This window comes from Sceloporus undulatus, unplaced genomic scaffold (genome assembly GCF_019175285.1).
Source record: "Sceloporus undulatus isolate JIND9_A2432 ecotype Alabama unplaced genomic scaffold, SceUnd_v1.1 scaffold_17, whole genome shotgun sequence".
NCBI lineage: Eukaryota > Metazoa > Chordata > Lepidosauria > Squamata > Phrynosomatidae > Sceloporus > Sceloporus undulatus.
Genome location: NW_024802939.1, coordinates 236,793 through 257,657, shown reverse-complemented (window position 1 = coordinate 257,657; position 20,865 = coordinate 236,793). Strand labels below are relative to the sequence as shown.

At 44.0% G+C, this 20,865-nt stretch overlaps 1 protein-coding gene across 1 annotated transcript in view; it reads right to left on the bottom strand.

The window, feature by feature from the left end:
* The window catches only part of LOC121917405 (cadherin-2), a 189,933-nt gene that overhangs the window by 9,498 nt on the left and 159,570 nt on the right, over positions 1-20,865 (bottom strand). Inside the window, exons 10-14 of the mRNA XM_042443342.1 lie at positions 17,614-17,870; positions 15,696-15,838; positions 3,883-4,116; positions 3,191-3,424; positions 1,312-1,451 (exon numbers count right to left, since the gene is read on the bottom strand). Coding sequence (XP_042299276.1) covers positions 1,312-1,451; positions 3,191-3,424; positions 3,883-4,116; positions 15,696-15,838; positions 17,614-17,870 — 1,008 coding nt within the window. The remainder of the gene's footprint in view (positions 1-1,311; positions 1,452-3,190; positions 3,425-3,882; positions 4,117-15,695; positions 15,839-17,613; positions 17,871-20,865) is intronic.

The following is a 20,865-nucleotide window of genomic DNA, read 5'->3' as shown; positions in this document are numbered from 1 at the left end:
CACAGCTCTCCCCACCATGCAAATATACATATGTACAAATGAACACACATTCATTGAAACAGATACACAGTCAGTCCTACACACAGATTTTCTGACCTCCCTACACCTCTCTTTACCCACAACACTGTTCATCAACCTACCTAGTCTCTTTCTCTTGCTGTTGCAGAAGCAGCTGCTCTTGTTGTTGTGAAAGATGCCCTCTGCTGGCAAGAAAAGGAGAGATGGTACAGCTCACTGCTTTCATGTTGAATGGCTGTGGCTGTTTTGCTTTTAAAGCTTGAGCACTGAACATCTGCATACCTACACTGCTCAAGCGTCAGAGTTTTTTAAGAATAAGATTTAGTGTGATAAATTTCTAGTAATAAACATTCTACTAATGTATTTGATAAAGTTTCTGCTAATTGGCTTTGAGAGACTACAGATATCAATGCTATGCTCTTGACACTTAAAGGTAAAGGTTTTCCCTTGACATGACTCTAGTCGTAACAGACTGTAGGGGGCGGTACTCATCTCTGTTACTACACCCAAGAGCCAGCATTGTCTGAAGACTACTCCGGTAATCATGTGTCCAGCATGGCTGCACCAAAAACTGTCTTGACACTTCCAGTACTAGGTCTGACATACTTACCCTACAAAACTAGACTGAACATCTGTTTTGAAACCAAAACCTGAAAAATGATTTCAGTATGGGCCAAACATCATGCACTGTCCACTACTGTTTGTTGCAAATTATTGCCTACCCATGCAATCTGCTACATATGTTCAACGATAAAGAAGTGAATGGAAGGTAAACTTTGCTTTTTCCCACTGCTGTGACTCATTTTCTGATTTTTCATTCAGCACATGTATTATGCTAAGTGCTAACAGAAGCCTCAATTTGAAGGCAAAATGCATTATTCCTCCTAGTGACCATCTTCCCATGTGGCTTTTATGACTCTTTACCATCTCTGAAAACAAGCACCTTCGCTTTTGATTATACTAGCAAATGATACGAGGTGGACTGAACTTATTATCCCCATTTAGTACTCCCATGTGTTTTGCAGCCAACTTTAATTGTTATTTAATGATTATGCCTGCCTCCAAAAAGTGTTTGCAAGAAGGGTGGGCTAAGCTCCTGGAAGGAATCAATACGCTTGTTCTTTTCCTTACAGAGAAAAAACTGCCATCTCTTCGAGCAGCCACAGTACCATTGCTAGGACATTTTAAAACTTCATACCATTAGGTATGAGAAACAATCTAATGGAATGAAGCTTATGCTGCTTTGTTGTTTTCTTAGTGTGTGTTACTCATTGGTAAGAAGGCATTTCTCACCTGGTCTTCTTCTCCACCACCTTCTTCATCATACTTCAAGATATTATCCCTTACATCATCTTCAGGGTCAATGAGCAACTGTTTGGCTTGACGCTCCTTATCACGACGCTTCATCCAAACCACAAACATAAGCACTAGAACTATATGAGATGGATTAGAAAGGAAGGCAGAGAACATTAGCTCCTTGTCACATTACCATTAAATATTAAATATTAAGTCTGATTTTGTCATTATTACTTTCTACGTGTGTTTCAACGACACAAGCAGAGATATTAGGGGTGGGGGAAGGGCTGTTTGCAACATTTTTGTAAAGTCTAAATGATCAGAAGCAAGATGCAAAACTCAGAATCCTGTCTACTGTAAAAGGAACATGCAGAATGAAGCCACAAAGAGATTGTTTACAATAGGTTAACCAACTAGCCAGCATTTCTTTAGCAGAAAAGTCATGCTATAGTGGCCATAAAAGCAGTTGTCCCACCCTTACTTTTTGTTTTGTTTTTCCCCCTGTGCTTTGAACACATTAGTGCTCTTGGATGGGTCACAGTCAAAAAATAAAAGCATTACAGTTAAGTAGTAAATTACATAAAACGATACAAAAAAGGAACAAATCAGCAACAGAAAACGAAGCAAAAAAAAAAACAAACAACATACAACAAATATAGAATTGCAAAGAAGTTTCACTTCCAATCTCAAATAATGGTGCTGCATGTATGGCCTATAATGCTTTCACGTGACCAACACTGGTTCCTGTAAAGACCCTCCTATTTTTAAACTATCTTCAAGATATTCTATTTAGGAATAAACCCAGGTGGAGTGCTCAGAGAAGACATGTCTAGAGTGCTGCCTTTTATCCTGCAATCTTGCAGTGAGGGGGCTCATTTTTTAAACTCTTTATGGTTTTAAACCAGTGCCTGGGAATCAAATAGCCCTTCTAATGAAACTCATTACAGCAGTGTATTACTAAACTGCAAACCCACGTAGCCCTACCAAGCACAGCCAGTCGTGAGGAATGATGGGAGTTGCAGTCTAACATTTGGAGTCATATGATTCTCACCCATCATTCAATTAAATTCTTCCTGTTTCACCAAACTTTTCATCTAGAAGCCCTGGTAGCACAGTGGTTAAATGCCTGTACTGCAGCCACTCACTCAAAACCATAAGGTTGCGAGTTCAATACCAGCAAAAGGGCTCAAGTTCGACTCAGGCTTGCATCCTTCCAAGGTCCCTAAAATGATTACCCAGATTGTTGGGGGCAATTAGCTTATAGTTGTAAACTGCTTAGACACTGTCAGTTCAGTATGAAGTGGTATATAAATGAAGCTGTTTTTTCCCCCTAATGTACAGCCAATGTTCATCGTTGGACAAATTTCTTTATTTCTTTATTTAATTTATATGCTGCCTTTCTCCCTTTATAGGATTCAAGGCAACAAAAAGGAAAATACAGTATAAGGCTGCTCTGAAGGGATCTAAATGCCTGGTGTGCATTTGCTGTTTTTGATTTATTGTTTGAATTTGATTTTACTTCTTGCCCACCCACCCTCTGAGCACAGTTGTGATGAAAAATAGATGACAGACTTTCCCTCTCCTTGAAGATGTCAGAGGCCATCTCTCCTGCTTGCAGCAGTGTCTGACAGAAAGGGAGAAGTAGGTGAAGAAAAGGAGAACATTTATACCAGAATACGTCCTTAAAGTGGGTTGTGAGTTTGCCACGGGGGAGGGGGGGCATTGCATGCTCTATTGTCCCAATACAATCTGTCATTACTCCCCTACTCACAAAGCAAGAACCCATCCTTTTGTAAGCATATATTTTGAAATATATGCCTTTAGGGGCCTATTTTGAGGTGACACCACTATATATACCACTGCAAAAATTACTTACTGAGTAATATGATGATGCAGAGGAGAATTGCAATGATGGCACCTGTACCCAGTCCTGCGCCTACGATCCTGTCTGCATCTGTACAGTCTCCATTTAAATCACATTGGCAGACCTTCACCTTCAGAATAGAAGTGCTGGACATGGGAGGATTTCCAGAATCTGTTATTATTATTGGAACGTCATAGATTCCAGCCTCAAGGAACTTGATTTTTAAGGCCAACTGGGCACGATCACCTAAATGAAAAAAAAAAAATCAAGTATATACTTTGCTTATGTAGCTATGAAACAACTGGAAAAAATTGCTCAAGGATTACTTTCAGAGCTTGTACCTCATGCCACTTGAGGATGTCTCACAGATATATTACTTGTATTACAAAGAGAGTGATGCTCAAATTTCCATTAAGTTACAAGCTTGTAAAGAATCCAGATATTTATTCCAGCCCCTTGAGTCAAACTCCCTGATGTCAGAAATCACCTTACTATCTGAATTATTTAAATTTGTGAGATGAGTGGAAACAAAACTGAATCAATACAGTTTGGCATTACACAGCCAAACTGTATTTAATTTAATCCAGCCTTCTTTATTTCCATTTACTCTAAAATGTTGGTTACTGCAGATAATGATGTAGCTATTGAATAAATAACTACACAAAGATGGAAACAGTTGTTTATTTTTTAAAAAAGCATATTACCACTAATACGAATAATAGTCCAGTTTTTCTTAACGCTGGGTGGAGTATTTGGCAGCTCAAAGGCGAATGGTCCGGCATTGGGATCAATGTCATCATCTATTGCTGTGATGTTTGTAGCATTGGGTTGTAATGTTTCACAGGTTGTAGCTTCTTGAGGATCCACTCGGGGAGCATTATCATTGATGTCAAGCAGATATATCTGAAGTGTACCAGTGCCACTCATTGGTGGGATTCCTTAAAGGGCAAGGGACAGTAATACAATCTTTTATTGTACAAAAGGAACTACAGATCTTAATGCATTAATGTAAGCACACAAATTACAAGTGGATATGTAAATGAAGATAATATGAGGTAATTATTAAACATTTCTTTTTTATTTTAAAGAATAACTAAAATACTAAAATAAATTGGAAGCTGAAACTTGAAAAGAAGGAAGGGAGATGTTACTTGCAAAATATTCCACCACAGTGCAAAATGTGATTTTGTAGCAACAATTTTCCATGTGTGCATTCATGTGCATCCACTCAAAGCATGGGCAGGGAACTCACTTTGAACTGTCTTTCAGAAGACATAGAGGAAATGTTATCTGAACTGAGGGGCTATACAGACCACCCCTTTACTGGCTGGATCGGGGCGGTGGCCACATCAAGCCATGGCCCCGATCCGGCCTGTGGAGAGCGCAAAAAAGAGCTGCAAAAATCGGCTCCTGTTTGCGCCCTCCAAGGAGTGCCATAGCCATGGCGGTGCACCTTTATGACACCCCTTCGGTGCTGCATCATGTGGATTCAGCACCAAACTGGTGCCCTGGGGGGGCAGGGTTAGGGCGTCCAGCATGCAGACACTGTGCCCTAACTCTGCCCACAGGCCAGCACAAAGTGCCGGTCTATATCGAGCAAAGTCTGCACTGTTGGGGATATGGACAGGTTGCTTACCTGTAACGGTATTTCTTCGAGTGGTCATCTGTGAATACATACAAATGGGTTGTACTGCGCCTGCGCAGTGTCTTCGGAAACTTCTAGAATCACTGGGCAAAGTACTCTTTGCAACATATAGAAACCTTTTGGCGGTAGCTCCGCCCATCCCTTATAAAGCCCCTGCTTTCCCGCTCTTTCCCCAGTTCAGCAATTTTTCCGCCAAGTAGGCGACAAGGAATGAGCCAATTTAGAGCAGGACACCGAGGGGAGGATGGGTGGGATTTGTATGTATTCGCAGATGACCACTCGAAGAAATACCGTTACAGGTAAGCAACCTGTCCTTCTTCTTCGTGGTCTCTGCGAATCATACAAATGGGTTGAGACTAGCAAGCTAAGGTTAAAGGCGGAGGGAGTGTCCTGACACCATCATTAACCAACAATTGTTTATTTGATAACAATAATAAAAAACTCAAACATTGTCTCAAGACCCGTCTGTTGAAAACTGAGTTATAGGTTTGTAAACCCTTGACCCATCAGGGGGGGAATGTAAAACCATTAACTTGGTAAGCCTAAAGGAGGCTAAATCAGTGCAATCCAGAAACCAGGATAGCCCTGCCAAAGGCTGCATCTCTCTTGGCCCTGGTGTCCAACCTGTAATGTTTAATAAATGTCAGGGGCTGTGCCCACACAGCAGCCTTACAAATGTCCTCCAATGAAACCCCTGACAAGAAGGCAGAAGATGCTGCTACCGCCCTTGTGGTATGGGAGCGGACCCTGACCGGTAAAGGCTTACCCAAGAGTTCATAAGACAAGTAGATGGTGTTTGACACCCATTTAGAGAGTCTCTGGGCCGATACCGGTAATCCCTTCTTCGGTCCCGAGTAGCACTGAAACAGCCTCTCGGAACGGCTTGAGTCTTTAGTCCTGTCCAAATAAAAGGCTAGTGCCCTTCGGACATCTAGCGTGTGAAGGGCCCTCTCCGCATCCGTGGTCGGGTTCGGGGCCAGGGTAGGAAGCACAATGTCCTGGCACATATGGAACAGTGACACAACCTTGGGCAAGAATGAAATGTCAGTTCTAAGGACTACCTTGTCCAAATGAAATCTGAGGAATGGCTGGTCTCGTCTCAGAGCACAAAGTTCACCAGCCCGACGAGTGGAGGTAATTGCCACCAAAAATGCCGTGTTCCAAGTGAGGAGCCTTATGTCCGTCGTGGCCAGAGGCTCGAATGGCTTGGCCTGTAAGGCTCCCAACACCCCCTCCAGGCTCCACGCTGGGGGTGGCAAGGACACATGTGGGTTCAGATTATTATAGCCCTTGAGAAAACCCTTAATTAAGGGATCTTTAAAAAAGGAAGGTCTATCTCGAAACTGGAAAAAAGAACAAATGGCCGACAGGTAGCATTTAATTGAAGTGAGGCAGAGGCCCGAGTCGACCAGGGACATCAAAAAGTCCAGCACCACCGGCGTCGATACTTGGGCAGGGGAGAGGTGTCTGTCGGCCAGAAACTTGAGAAATTTGGTCCACTTTTGGGAGTAAGATTTGCAGGTGGCTGGCTTCTGGGCAGCTAGGATCACTCTGCGTACCGGTTCTGGTAGACAAGCTAGGGATGGATTCTCCATGCTACCAGGGGAAGGGTGGCGATGTCAGGGTGGCGGACTCGACCTCCCTGAACCGTGAGGAGATCCGGCCTGTGTTCGAGTCGGAGAAAGGTGTCCCGGGAGAGATGAAGGAGGCTCGGGAATCAAGGCTGTCTCGGCCACCACGGGGTGATCAAAATGGCATCGGCGGCCTCTGATGCCATCTTGGACACTGTCCTGGCGATCAACGGGAACGGGGGGAAGGCGTACAGCAGCACCCCCGACCAGTCGAATCCGAACGCATCCCCGAGGGAGTCCTCGCCTCGCGTCCGGGAGCAGAACTGGGGACAATGGGTGTTGTGGACAGTCGCGAACAGATCTATCTGAGGGGTCCTCCACCGACGGAAGAGGTCCCTCACAGTGTCTGGATGGAGCCTCCATTCGTGGCATGAAGATGGGGACCTGCTGAGGAGGTCCGCGAAGTCGTTCTGTGTCCCTGGCAGGTGTACCGCTTGAAGCAGGATGCCTCGGGCGATGCACCACTCCCACACTTGGAGCGTGATGTCGAGGAGGGTGCGTGATCTGGTGCCTCCCTGTTTGTTCAGGTAGTACATCACTGTGGTGTTGTCCATCCGGAGTTGTACGACCTTGTGGGAGAGGGAGGATTCGAATGCTCTTAGGGCCTTTTCCACTGCCGTTAGTTCCAGGGCATTGATATGTAGGGTCCTTTCGTCGGGCGACCACAAGCCTTTCACCCAGAGATCTAGAGCGTGGGCTCCCCATCCGTCCTCTGACGCATCCGTGGTTAGCACCACCTCTGGCTGAGGCTGTGAAAATGGCATGCCTGCGCAAACGTTCCGGGAGTCGAGCCACCAATGGAGGGAACGGGCGACTGGTCTCGGGATGGTGAGGCGACGGGATGGAGCATCGGTCTCCGGGTCGAAGACTGACAGGAACCAAGATTGGAGAGTTTGGGATCGAAGCCATGCCCACGGTGTGACTAAAGTTGTTGAGGCCATGTGTCCGAGGGTCACTTGGACGTCTCTGGCAATGACTCGTCTTCGGTCCCCGCACTGTCGGATGGCCATGCAGAGGGCGCCGAATCGATCGAGGGGTAGGGAGGCCATGCAGTTGTTGGAGTCTAGGATGGATCCGATGAACCTTATTTGTTTGGTGGGAAGAAGCTGTGACTTTTCGAGGTTGACCACTAACCCTAAATCCTTTAGAAGCGTTAGGGTCTCCGAGGTATGTTGGTGGAGCTCTTGGCTTGATGGGGCCACTATCAACCAGTCGTCTAGATACGGGAAAATCCTGATGCCCTGGCGATGGAGATGGGACACAACCGGTGCCATGCACTTGGTGAAGACCTGTGGGGCCGTAGCAAGGCCGAAGGGCAGAACGTTATAGCTGTAGACGTCCGTCCCGACTGCAAAGGTTAGAAACCGGCGGTGGCTCTCCCGGATGCTGACATGAAAGTAGGCGTCCTTCAAATCAATGGTCGCGAACCACAGGCCCTGGCACAACAAAGGTAAGATAGAGGCGAGTGTTACCATCCGGAACCGGTGATAGGAGAGGTAGGTATTGAGAGCCCTCAAGTCCAGGATGGGTCTGATGCCACCATCACTCTTAGGGACCGTAAAATAACGGGAGAAGAAACATCTAGAGACGTCGACGGGATCGACGGGCGAGATGGCGCCCTTAAACAGCAAAGTGCGTACTTCGTCGAGAAGGGTGTCTGAGGGGGAAGTAGATAAAACAGCTCCAGTTGGTGGGAGCTCTTCGAATTCGAGGGCATAACCCCTACAGACGATGGTGAGGGCCCACGAATCGGTAGAGATCAAGGCCCAGGTGTTGGAGAAGGGCCTCAATCTATTGAGAAAACAGAGAGGAGAGGAGGTGACGGAGTACGCGGCAACACTTCAGTTTCTTTTCTTATTTTGGTCAGGATCCTGCCTCCGGTAATTTTTCTTGTATTTGGGGGCAGAATGGCGGCCTGACGAGGATGAGGACTGGGAGGGGTATCTTTGCCTGGGCTGGTTCTGGCGTTGATAGGGGCGATCCTGTTGGTAGGATCTCTGGCCCTGCCCGTACCATGGACGGACGCCGGTGAAGCGTTTACGGGAAGCCTGAGGAGAGGATGACATACCGTGTTTCTTAGCAGCGGTCCACATCCGGTATTTGAAGTTGAGCTTTTCATCCGTCTCCCGGTGGAAAAAGCTGTCCTCGTCAAAGGGCATGTCTTCAATGGTGGTGCGGACATTCTGGTTGAGGTCAGAAGAACGCAGCCAAGCGTGTCTGCGCAGGGCGATCGACGCGGCCATAGACCTTGCCAAGCAATCAGTGGAGTGTCTGGCTGAGGTGATGAGCCAACCCCCAATGGAGTGTGCCTCATCTCGGACCTCGGAAAGGGTCGCCTGGGATTCGTCCGGGAGGTCAGGAATCAGCGGGGAGATCTTTTCCATCAGCCACTGGATATATGCCCCCATACAGGCATTGTAGTTGGCAACTCTGATCCCCAAAGCTGACGAAAAGTAGGCCTTCTTGGCCAAAGCATCCAGCTTCTTAGCTTCTTTGTCTGCTGGCATGACAGAGGATTTTGGGGTAGATGTTCGTTGAGCGCCCTCTACGATGGCTGAATTCTGCCTTGTGTGGCTGAAGAGCCATGAGGGAGTGGAAGGGGCAATTCTGTAGAGGGATTCCACTCTGCGGTTGCCGGAAGCCGTTGAAGCAGGGGTTTCCCACGAGTGCCTCGCCAGCTTTTCCAATGATGGCAACAGAGGGATAGCAGGTGGAGTTGGTAGTTTGCCATGAATTCTCCTCTCGATGGGGTCCGAGGCCTCATCCTCCGCTTGGGAGGTTTGAATGTCAAGTGCATCCTCCTGACCACCATCTTTAGGTGGAGAGAGGCCTGGCCTGAAGACAAAGAGCCCTCCTCCTGACCACCATCTTGAGGGGGAGAGAGGCCTGGCCTGAAGACAAAGAGCCCTCCTCCTGACCACCATCTTGAGGGGGAGAGAGGCAGGCCAGCAACAACAGGCCTCGCCTGGAATACAACATTCTTTTTTTAATTAATATCAATTATTTCTTTTTAAAATATTTTGATTGTACTTTGTATTTGTCATTGCAATTTTTTACTTGTACACCGCTATGATCAAAGCGGAATAGCGGTCTATAAATAAAACATTATTATTATTATTATTATTATTATTATTATTATTTTAATTACGTGTTCGGCAAACGTACGGACATCATCCGTGGGTGACACGGCACCCGGTTGGGCAAACTCCTGGACGGAGGGCTGGTAATCCTCGACATCCGAGGCGCCCAAATTGCTCTGGGGCCGGTACCGAGCGTGAGAAAGGGCCTCTTCATCAGGGTCCAGATCCACTATCTGGAGATCTGGGGCTGTGGTGTCACGATTGGGCTTGGCGGGTTGTTCCGATCTGGACCTTCGAGACAGGGTCCCAAAGCGAGATGGAACAGAGTCACGGGGGACCGCCATGTAATAGGTGTCTGTCTCACTGTCATAGAGGTAGTCAGGCTTCCTCGGTTCTCTCGGTGGAGAAGGGGAAGCGGCCCGGTGGACCATGGCAGTGTGGACAACCGATCTGGGCATCGGAGTGACAGAGCGCCAACTATGTGTGGAGCTCGCTGGCGACGCAGGTTCAGGGATGACGTCGATGGTGTCATCCAGCATATGACGGAAGCTAGGCAGGGCTGCAGCCTTGGCGGGAGAGCTGGAGGGACGACCCGAGCGGGTGGAGGACGTCTCCGTAGGCTTGGAGCTCACAACTCTAGCGGCCTTGTCGGCGGGGCGAGATTCCCTGGGTCTGTGGTCGGAAGCTGTCCGGTCCCGAGAAGCATCCCTGTGTCGGGAACCGTCCGAGTCTCTCCTGTCAGAGCGGTGCCGCTTCGCCGATGTATGATGGACCCCCAGAGAAGGCGAGTGGTGCCTCTTGGGGGTCGAAGGTGAGACGGTAGCAGGAGCCGGGGTCGTCGCTTTGGTAGTTAAAGACCTCAAACCCGAGTCCGCTGAAGCTGAAGGCTTCGGGGCCGAGGGTGTGGATCCCGAGCCCTTCCTTGAGCTCGCTGAGGTCGAGGCCTTCAGGCCCGAGGATCTCGAGGCTGAACCCTTCTGGGCGCTAGAGTCCTTTCCAGAGGCGCGGCTCTCCTTAGAGCTCTTTTTATCCTTCTTTGAAGGTCGAGGGACGGCACCCAACGGAGCATCGGCGTCCGGTCCCTCGCGGAGAGCCACTTCAGGGCGAGGTGGAGGCTCGGCCATAAGCTGATTTGGGGCCTCGGGAAGCGATGGTAAGGGAGCCGACCCGGTCGAGGAGGGGGCCCCCAGGGAGGACATGGCACCCGCGGCGAAGACCTTAGAATAGATGGCCGCCTTCAATCTGGTCTCTCTGTTTTTCCTCGCTTGGGGAGTGAGGGACTTGCACAGGGCGCAGGAAGATGGGATGTGCGCCTCTCCCAGGCACAGGAGGCAAGCCGAGTGGGGGTCTTGGCCGGGGATTTTACCTCCGCAAACGGTGCACTTTTTGAAGGGCACCGATGGCATGGTCCGCTTACAGTCCGAAGCCAGTGACGGGGATCAAACCGAAAAAACAAGGTGAAAATCGAACAGTCCAATTAAGGGTCAAGCAAAGAGAGGTCAAAAAAACGGTCCGAGTCAAGTTTACCAGTGATTCCGATAAGATCTGAAGAGCAAAGTTCCCAAAGGCAGCAAACACGGCGGAAAAAAGGAACTGGGGAAAGAGCAGGAAAGCAGGGGCTTTATAAGGGATGGGCGGAGCTACCGCCAAAAGGTTTCTATATGTTGCAAAGAGTACTTTGCCCAGTGATTCTAGAAGTTTCCGAAGGCACTGCGCAGGCGCAGTACAACCCATTTGTATGATTCGCAGAGACCACGAAGAAGAAATGTTGTTATTGTTTCATTTTATGTTGTAAACCGCTGTGATCTATGTAGGAATAGCAGTATATAAATAAATTTTCATTCATTCATTCATAAGTGACTTTGTTGCATGACAATCTTAATGCTATGACATCATCAGATGTTCACCATTGCTGGCCAAATGGCCATAATAAAGTTATTATTATTATAGATGTTCACCATGATTTCTGGAATCACTCAAATTTAAAGAGTCACTGAGCAGTGAACCTCCTAAAACTGGTGCAGAAGCAGTTGCTATTATAGCAATGATGAGCAGAAGATAAACATCTGAGTGTTTTGGAGACCCCAAATGCCTCAGTTTTGTACTCAAAATGTTCATCTGAAAGGATTCAATACTGTCCTATTCCAAGTTAATAAACAAAGAAATGGAACAAGTGAGAAAAGTATGCTCATGAATAAATATTTAAGAATAGAATTACACATATTAAAACAATCTTAACCTTTTAAAAATACAAATCCAAACATTTTTTGCTTCACTGTAAACCAGTATGTTTTACAGGAGTCAAGAGTAGGATTCTGAAGTCTCCAGGCACTGCTGTTCCAAATACCAAGAACATTATGCTTAAGAATGCATTTCAAATCTTTGAAAGTTTGGTTAGTCAATTTGATATGATCTTTAAGGGTGTTTAATCACTCTGCTCAAGAGCACTTGAAGTACTTTTCTGTTTCAGTCCTTATGCTTCCTACAAAGGAATAGCTTTTGCTTACTAGAAATATATTTCTAGCACCACTAGACTCCCCCAAGGTAAAATTAACTAGAGCAGGGTTCCTTAGAGTGTGGCTCCTACAGGTGAATGTAAGGGTGTAATGGATTTTGGATCCCTCTAAGAATGGGAGAGCAAGGGACAGGCCCCCAGAATAACAATGCAAAACTAACGAAAGCAAACAAGCAAACAAATAATCACTTATACATGCAAGAAATATTTTCAAATTGGTGCTGGAAGGGCAGCACTCAGGTTGTAATACTGACAATCTGAGAGATGAACCAATGCATTCATTACATTTTTATATTGAACATGCTCATTAAATTTTATAATTATAAAAAGGAAATACTGCATATACTCATGCATAAGTCTAGAAATTTTAATCCAAAAATGACCCCCAAAACCTGGCTGAACTTATCTACAGGTAAATGTGAGTGCTGTACTTTAATTCCTATCAAAAAATAAACCACCCTTACTCCTACTAAGTAAGTAGTTAAGGAAAAGATAGGTAGAATGGGTGGTTAGGTAATTGAGTGAGAGAGATAAGAAAGGGAATCTGCTGTAGAGGGTCAGAGGAGGATGAGTATAGTGAGATGGTTTCAGAGTCTCCAGTTTAGAGGAAAGCTATTATTATATTAGGTAACTTCTCTATGATGTTGATATGTTGGTAAGCTCAATGACTATGTACACGATATTTGATGTTTTATATGATTTGCTTTATGTATGTTTGTCTTTTTTTAAAACTCAATAAACTTTTCTATTAAAAAAACAAAACAAAACAACAACAACAACAACAACACCCTTGATGAAAACTGAGAGCTTAATCCCTCCTTGGAGCACCTAAAAGAAGTACTAACACCCTTTACTCTCTCATCCACCCAGCCTTTAGGTTGAGCATAAACAGTTATGCCTGCTGAAATTTTGTAAATTCTTTGGTATAGTTTTTCTTTGCTTCATCCTTTACATCATTTATTGTATGCTGCTAATTTTACCCTTGACTTATCCAGCGGTCATAAAAAAATCTGTAATTTTGGCTCCCAAACCTGTGCTTGACTTATACATGAGATCAATGTATATTTGGGTATTTACAGTAGAGCGTGTGAGCTGGGCAATGATTACATAGATATTGCCTAAAAGATGAAGACATTTTCAGTATTAAAGACCCAGTTAAAACACTGAGCATGCAGTGTTTTAACAAGTGATTCTGGATACAAATGTTTTAATAAGTGATTCTGGATACAAGAATCTTTATTTAGTATATAACTAGATTATGATTATTCATGATTTTTCAAAATAAATGGAGTTAAGCGAAAAAATGACTGCTTAACATAGTCTTCCACATGTTGCTACTACTGCTGTTGCTCCAAACATGAAGTGGGGGGTGGCAGAGCCTCCTCAATCACCTGAATAACAAGCTATCCTGCTTTGGGTAAGCCATATGACTGGGACTGCTGGCAAGGGGCAACCATTCCTATCCCTTAATATGTATAGTTGTTTGCTCTGAGATAAGCTTCTCAACCAAAGGGGAGCAACATTTTAAGTTAAGCACTGTTGAGAGTTAGCACCCTTACCCTACACTATTTTGGATTTCTTATAATGAAGAAGATGCGTGGGTATTTTCAATGTGTTGTGAATGTGAAAAAAAATTATCTCATGATTTTTGTCTCTCGCTTTTTTTCTTTCAGAGAGCACATCTTGGCAAAGGTGGAAACCACAGAGCTTAATGAAAGAAGATGGCCTCTGGGAAAGGTAGTAGACACTGAGTAGTATGACTCCTGAGTTGTCTTTTTTCCCTAAAATATTTCTCCCTGAGAATGTATCACTCTTTTTGTTGTTATTAAAAATAGTATCTGAAAAACATTAAAGTAAGATTCTGTTTTTTACTGTATAATAAACATCCTGTTTTCAATCTGCTTTTCTGGACTACTGCTCTTGAATATGAGAGTGTTGTTTATTAGAGGTTAGTATCTCTTTGTGTCATCTCCACATACTGCAAAAGGCTGTTGGCACCTTAGTGGATTGTCATGCAGTTCTCATGAAACTAGGCAATCTGGCCAATCAACATACACATTTCTTCTGTGTCTTTAAAATAAGCTCCAGGGTGCATCTACATGATAAATAAATGGTTCCTTCCTACAGAATCCTGGGATTTGTAGTTTTGTGAGGCACCAGCACTCTTTGACAGAGAAGGCTAAAAACTTTGTAAAACTACAAATACCAAGGATGGAGCTACAGCACTTAAAGTGGTATCAAACATTATTTGTACAGTGTAAATGCAACCTCACTCATCTTTTTTTTCTTTTAAAGAAACACTATTTTGACAATTTTAATGAAGCTGTAAGGAATGTCTCGCCCCCCCCCCCCCCCCCCGCTTCTGGCCCTCTACAAGTAGTGAGGCAGAGCAATGGTGAAGGAACACAATACAAACCACAAGTATACAATCATACTGTTCAAGACTATTTTTTATTGATTATGTATTGTGGATTTTTTAAAATACCCACTCTCTGAGTGGGAATCAAATGTTGCTGACGGTGGTGGGAATTGCCGCTGATAGCTCTGCGATAACACAAATGATTTTATTTTTTTAAAAACCTTGAAAACTACAACAACAACAATAATTTGTATTCCGCTTAATCTTGAGGAATCCAAGCGGATTACAGCAGTAAAACAAGATACAGTTAAAAGAGAAACGCATTAAAAATTCCAAGATCCCCATCCCTCCCTCATGTCGTAAAAACACACAACAACAAATGGAACAGTCAACGGCAACATTTAATCCATGTGTTTATGTCAGGGATTTGAAGGGTTAAAACACAGCACACAGGGAAATGCTTGATGTGTGTGTGTTTGGCCATGAGCATTCAGCAGAGTGACAAGGCTGATCAGCACAGCTGAAGCTCATTGGCTCAAGGACACTTCAGTGTCCAAGTGCACGTAGCCATGGATGATGAAACCATGTGTCTAGATTGCACAGGAGACACATGACATGGTTACACACCTGAACTCACTGGGTTTGGGAGACCACATTGTCTGGAGACTATATAAACCCAGGGGTTGCAAGGGATAGCTTGTGGGTTTGAAGTAGGAGTTGGATTGGTATGTTTTGGAGTTTTAGAGATCTGGTTTTGTATTATAGCACTGTGAATAAAGAGCACTTTGGGGACTTTGTTTCTCTGGTGGTTTATCAGAAGAAGCTACAACATCGGTTTACTGTGTGTCCCTGGAGGTTCCTGCATTGCTGCAGTTCCTGGAAGACATCCAGTTACTGTCATCCCAATTGGACTTTGGAGTCACGCTTCAGCTTCTGGAAATTGCCAGCTCTGCTACAAGGGTCTGATTTAACCCCAGGACTCGTTTGAGTTGCTGACAGTGGTTGTTGGACCCCAGCAGTTGCGCTGACAGTTTACTCACAATTTAAATAAAATTACTATTAATTGTATCAGTTGCACAGTGACACTGGCATTTTAAGTATAAATGTGCACTGGCTTTTTAAGTGTAAATGTGATGTAGTGCTCCCCCCATTTTAAAAACTATTTTTCTGTATCTGGTGACAATATATGTCACATCTCAGATTTCTTGATCATGGCAGAATATGTTTCTTTGGTGAAAAATGAAACTCAAACAAGCAAATGACAAACCTTTGACATTAGATACATACCATTATCTGAGGCAAGGAAAGTAGCATTATACATGTTATGTTTGACATGTGGTGACTCTCTGTCCAAAACACCAATTGTTGTTATCTGACCATTTATGGGATCAATCTTCAGCCAGTTTGCAGGATCTGAGAGTTTTGAGTACCTGTAAAATTTTAATATAAAATGTTGGGTTGACTCCCAGTGTGCTTTATAAAAGTAAGGCAACACAAAAGAGAGAACTAAGACATAACATACTGATCCCAAGATGTGCACAGTTACCAGATCTTCTACAAAAAGCTGCTGAATAGAATCTGCTTTTTTCTGCATTCTTAGTCACATGCATTGGGTAAATGCTGTAGAATATTTAAAAGTCTTGTTGTATAAGCATTATATAACTCTTTTACATGTTATATCACTGCTTGAAAAATAAGCACAATGTGTTATTAAAATGCATAATTTTCTGTAGTTTTGAACGTGTGGGTACCACGTAGAACACTACCCAGGTCTGTTTTAAAAGAAATACTACTTTTAGGGTAGTATTTAAAGGTGATGAGAACTCCTTTCACCACAGAAACCCATTCAGACTGGATGCCACTCAGACAGTGTAATGATTTAAGAAGTTAATGGGAATCAATGTTCCTGGCAAGGACAGGTAGAGCTAGAATCTGGAAGAAGGATAAAGCAAGGATATTAAATAAAAATGGCCTAAAAGAAAGAAAGAAGAGAATATTTAGTATGCTTAAACTATGCTTCTTTGTAATTATAAACATGTGCAGGTTTCTCCTTCAATGAATGGGAGCATGAACACACATCTATATCCCATAATTTAATAATAATCTCATAATTATTACTTTACTGAAATATTCTTTGATCTGATGAACTAATGACATGATGGTATTCTTTCCAGTAGCCAGGGCTGCTTCCACCTCTTACTCTCTTGCCTTGTGAAATAAAAGGTAAGTCACACAAGAGATATTTCATTGGTAGGGGCCGGGAAATGGAAAGGCTCCCTTTAAAAACCCTTGTACAGCTTTCTATGAAAGGTGGAAGTGTTCAGCTATACAGACTAAACAGCTGTTAGGGATGGCTGGAGATAATGAGGACATTCACGTATCTGTCCTAGAATTTCAACCCAGTTAGGTATGAGATATTCAAGCAGACTTTAGACAGAAGGCAGATTAATTAGCAGGGTGCTTCGTCTATTTAAAGCTAATCCATTTTGAGCTAGCTATGCCATCCAGGCCCAAGACAACACAGGGGCCCTTGCAGTGAAAATGAAGCACTTTGGGCCATGCCATTCACAAACATCATACTAAATGTGTTACTACACAAGCAGAAGCTGGGATAAATATAGCAGGGAAATTTCACTTTTTACACTTCACAGTGACTGTGTGGGAAATGCTAAGGAACCAGGACTCAGTGTGGGGTGAGGGCAGTTGTTACTGTTGTGGAGGTTCAAGTTATTTCTGAATTATGGCAACCCTAAGGTGAACTTATGGAAGATTTTTTTTAAAAAAAATTGTTCTGAGGTGGTTTGCCTTTGCCTTTCTCTAAGTCTGAAAGAAAGAGTGAGTTGCCCAGTGGATTTCCCTGATGGGAGTAAAGCATGGGATAATTACTGTTTTGGACTATCACAGTGATAATACTAACTGTAGTGGCTATGCTGGCTGGTGGATTCTGACACTGGTAGTCAAAAAAGTAACTTTTCCAAGTTCTGCCCTCACCCTGGAAACCCACTGGGTGACCTGGGGCAAATTACACTGTCTCGCTCTCAGTGAAAGGCAAAAGGAAACCCTTTCTGAACAAAAAGTAACTTTTCCAAGCTGTGGGTGGAAGTAAAGGTAGATGGTTCTCACAGATAATAGACAAACAGAAGGGTAAGACGGACATCTTGGGGGAAAAGGTGGAATATAAATAAAGTTCATCATCATCCTCTACCTCAGTGTGGTGTGCTGCATGTAACGATCTGGATCCTGAGCAGTGAAAGATGTTAAGACATTACCAGATGGCAGTCCTTCCTCTTGACGCACAAGCTTTGTGACTGGGACAAAAATTGGGCTCTCATTCACATCAATAACTGTAATGGATACAGTTGCTGTTGACTGAGGAGGGTGCTGAATTCCTTTTGTCAAAGGCACTTGGTTTTCTGCAGCTACTGTCAGTACAAATATCCTATTGGTCTCAAAATCAATAGGCTAGTAGAAAGAAAATGAGAAATATGTTAGCTGCATTAGTCAAGGTCTACAGATTCCACCTCCCCCAACATACACAACATTTTAAGCACAATACCTTCCTGTATAGCAAATGTAATGGGATTTGGAATGGAGTGAGAATGTTATCCCCATGAGGTTTTCATATGAATTTATTCAAATTCACATATTCTCCATCTTTGGGATGGAGAAGAACTTGGGAAACCAATCTGATATATTAGTGGATATATGACCAGAACTATTGAGTGCTTCACTCTTAATCCTGTGTAGTCAACCATGTAAGTCTTGAATTAAATTTAGCACTCCCTCCCCTGCCATGAGGCTCCTCATCTTTAATTCTGATAAGGCAAGCAGGTGCAACATGATCCTCTGCTAACTAGGAATAGTTGTACCTATTAAATGTGGACAGTGCAGGTGGAGTTAATTTTGTTTCAGTTCATTTTGTAATTTTATTCAGAGGACAAAGAAAATGATGGTTTTTTAAAAAAAAAATGATGAGAGAAAGTGAACATCATAGCTTTTCCTAGTCTAGCTGGGGCAATCTCCTTTGCTTTTAATGTAAGAAGAAATCCAGAGTTTCTTGATGTAGCTGGTATCTTTAGGGAGTTATTATTTAAAGCTATGTGCACTGTGCAGGAGACTATGGTTGATTATTACAATCTTTGTGTGCTTGGACTTTCTGGGGGCTCCTACTTCCCTAGAAAACTGGCTTGGTTTTATCGAGAACCATTCCCACTGACCTTGGGCTCATTCACCCTACAGAATTGTAGTGCTATTATTACACATTAACTGCCATGGTTCCATCCTATGGAATCCTGAAACCTAACAGTTTAGAGAGGGGAATTTAGAATTCTCATCCAGAAAGTTCCCAGTGATCTGATTTTGATCAGAGGGGGGTAAATTCTTTCCAAGAGGCACTACAGAAAGATACTGTCTCTAGGAATTCTAGGAAGATGCTCCCAAGAAGCAGCCACAGCTTTTTTACTGTTGACACACCATTGCTGAAGACGATGGAAACGCCATTGGCTTTAAAATGTACTTTAAAAAAAAAAAAGCAACAAAAGATAACAACTGAAGAGAAATGTAGAACACCACATTAAGAGCCCCTTATCCATGGTGGATATGTTCCATGACCTCCTATGTATGCCTTCAATCCACAGATAGTACAGAACCCCATATATACAGTACAGTATATATAGTCTGCAAGAAGAAAGATAAGGAGCCATTTGTACATGGGTGACAAAGGTCAATGTTAAGAAAGGGGTGGTGGTGGTGATAGTGGTGGCTGAGATCCCCTTCTCACAGGAGCCACTGGGATTATTAAGATGGCAGGAAGGCTCTCCATGCACTAATGCCAGGCAGTAGTGAGGAAGGAAAAAGGAAAAATTTGGTGAGTGAAAAAATGTATTTATTTAGGAGTTAGTTTTGTATTGGGGAAGGAAGGCAGGTGAGGGTGGGGGAAAGGACACTGCTGGTCTTGGTATTCTTGGTCACCACTATTTTGTCTGGCACCATTTTCTGGCTGTGTCTTGGGCCTGAATGTAGCCTAAGCTGACCTCCTTTGCGGCAGCACAGAAGCTGAGTTCTCATGCACCCACCTGTTCTAAGGGAGCTTAAGTTGTTTAGATACTATGGCAACAACTACAAATAAATTACTGCGATATTTTTGGAGAATGGGTAAGTGAAACCACAGAAATGGAAACTGCAGATAAAGGGGTCTTACTGTATAATTGTAAGCTTTTCTGTCTAACCTATAAAACTTTCCTTAACCTATAAAGCCCTTTTAGGAGAATGCCTTCTTTATCCCAGATTCAGGGAAACACCCTAATAAGTAGGCCCTACTTGCTTTTGTAATTCACAGTGAACCAGCCTGTGCTTGAGTAGTTGATCAGATTCCAATTGCTCCTGAGTTTGTGAAATCAAAGGCTTTCATGGCCGGCATCCATAGTTTATTGTGGATTTTTTGGGCTATGTGGCCATGTTCTAGAAGAGTTTCTCCCTGACGTTTTGCAGCATCTGTGGCTGGCATCTTCAGAGAATGCTTGCCTGGAAAGGACTTGGGTATATATATTGTGTCACCTGGAGAGGCAGGAGTGATTTGCATGTGTATTTTTCTGTTGCTAATGGCAGGCCTCAGGGTGGGAAGCTATGCAAAAGAGGATTAGTATCTGCTTGATTAGTGCTCATTGTCTGTTGGGAAACCCCTGACCCTGGGAGATTTCTTATTTGCATTTGTTGAGTCTTTATCTTGCTATTTTTCAGGACTGGTAGCCAAACCCTAACAGCGTGCAAATTTTTAATTTTTCTTATATAGTCAAGGAGGTTTTGGAGAAGAGAGGAGAAGCTGACCTGGGAACATTGTTGGAGGGGTTCTCCTTTAATTTTCCACATTTTCTTTTCCTTTTTTTCCTTAAGAGGCTTGTGAGAACCTTTGCTCAGAGGAAGTGAGTCAGAGACTTGCCTCTGGAAGGAGCTAGTAGCCAGGAGCACTGTACATAACTAGAGTCCCAGTTGATTGAGGTCTTTAACAGAGTTTGGGGACAAAGGCCAGGCCCACAGGGGTTCTTTACACTGCTGTTTAGCAGGGGAAGCTCATAGTCTTGTTCAGTGCCTCCTTAAGACTTTTCAGTATGGACACTGAAGGCCCTGCTACAGTTATCTGCAACACTTGTGGGATGTTTGTATTCTTGCCTAGAGATGTGGGGAACTTCACCTGCACTAAGTACACGTTGGTGGCCCTCTCGGAAGTGAAAGTACAGCAGCTGGAGGCCCAGGTAGCTACACTTCAGCATCATAGGGAGCAAGTGGTTTTCCTGACCAGAATGGACCAGATGGTCCTGGATGTGAAACACGTAGAGGACATTGCTGAGGAGGAGGAGGAGGTCACTTCACATACTACAGAAGTAGATGGTTGGAGGAAAGCACACAGAAGTAGGGAAACCAGGAAACGTTCTGGGAGTTTGCAGCTACAGAATCAATT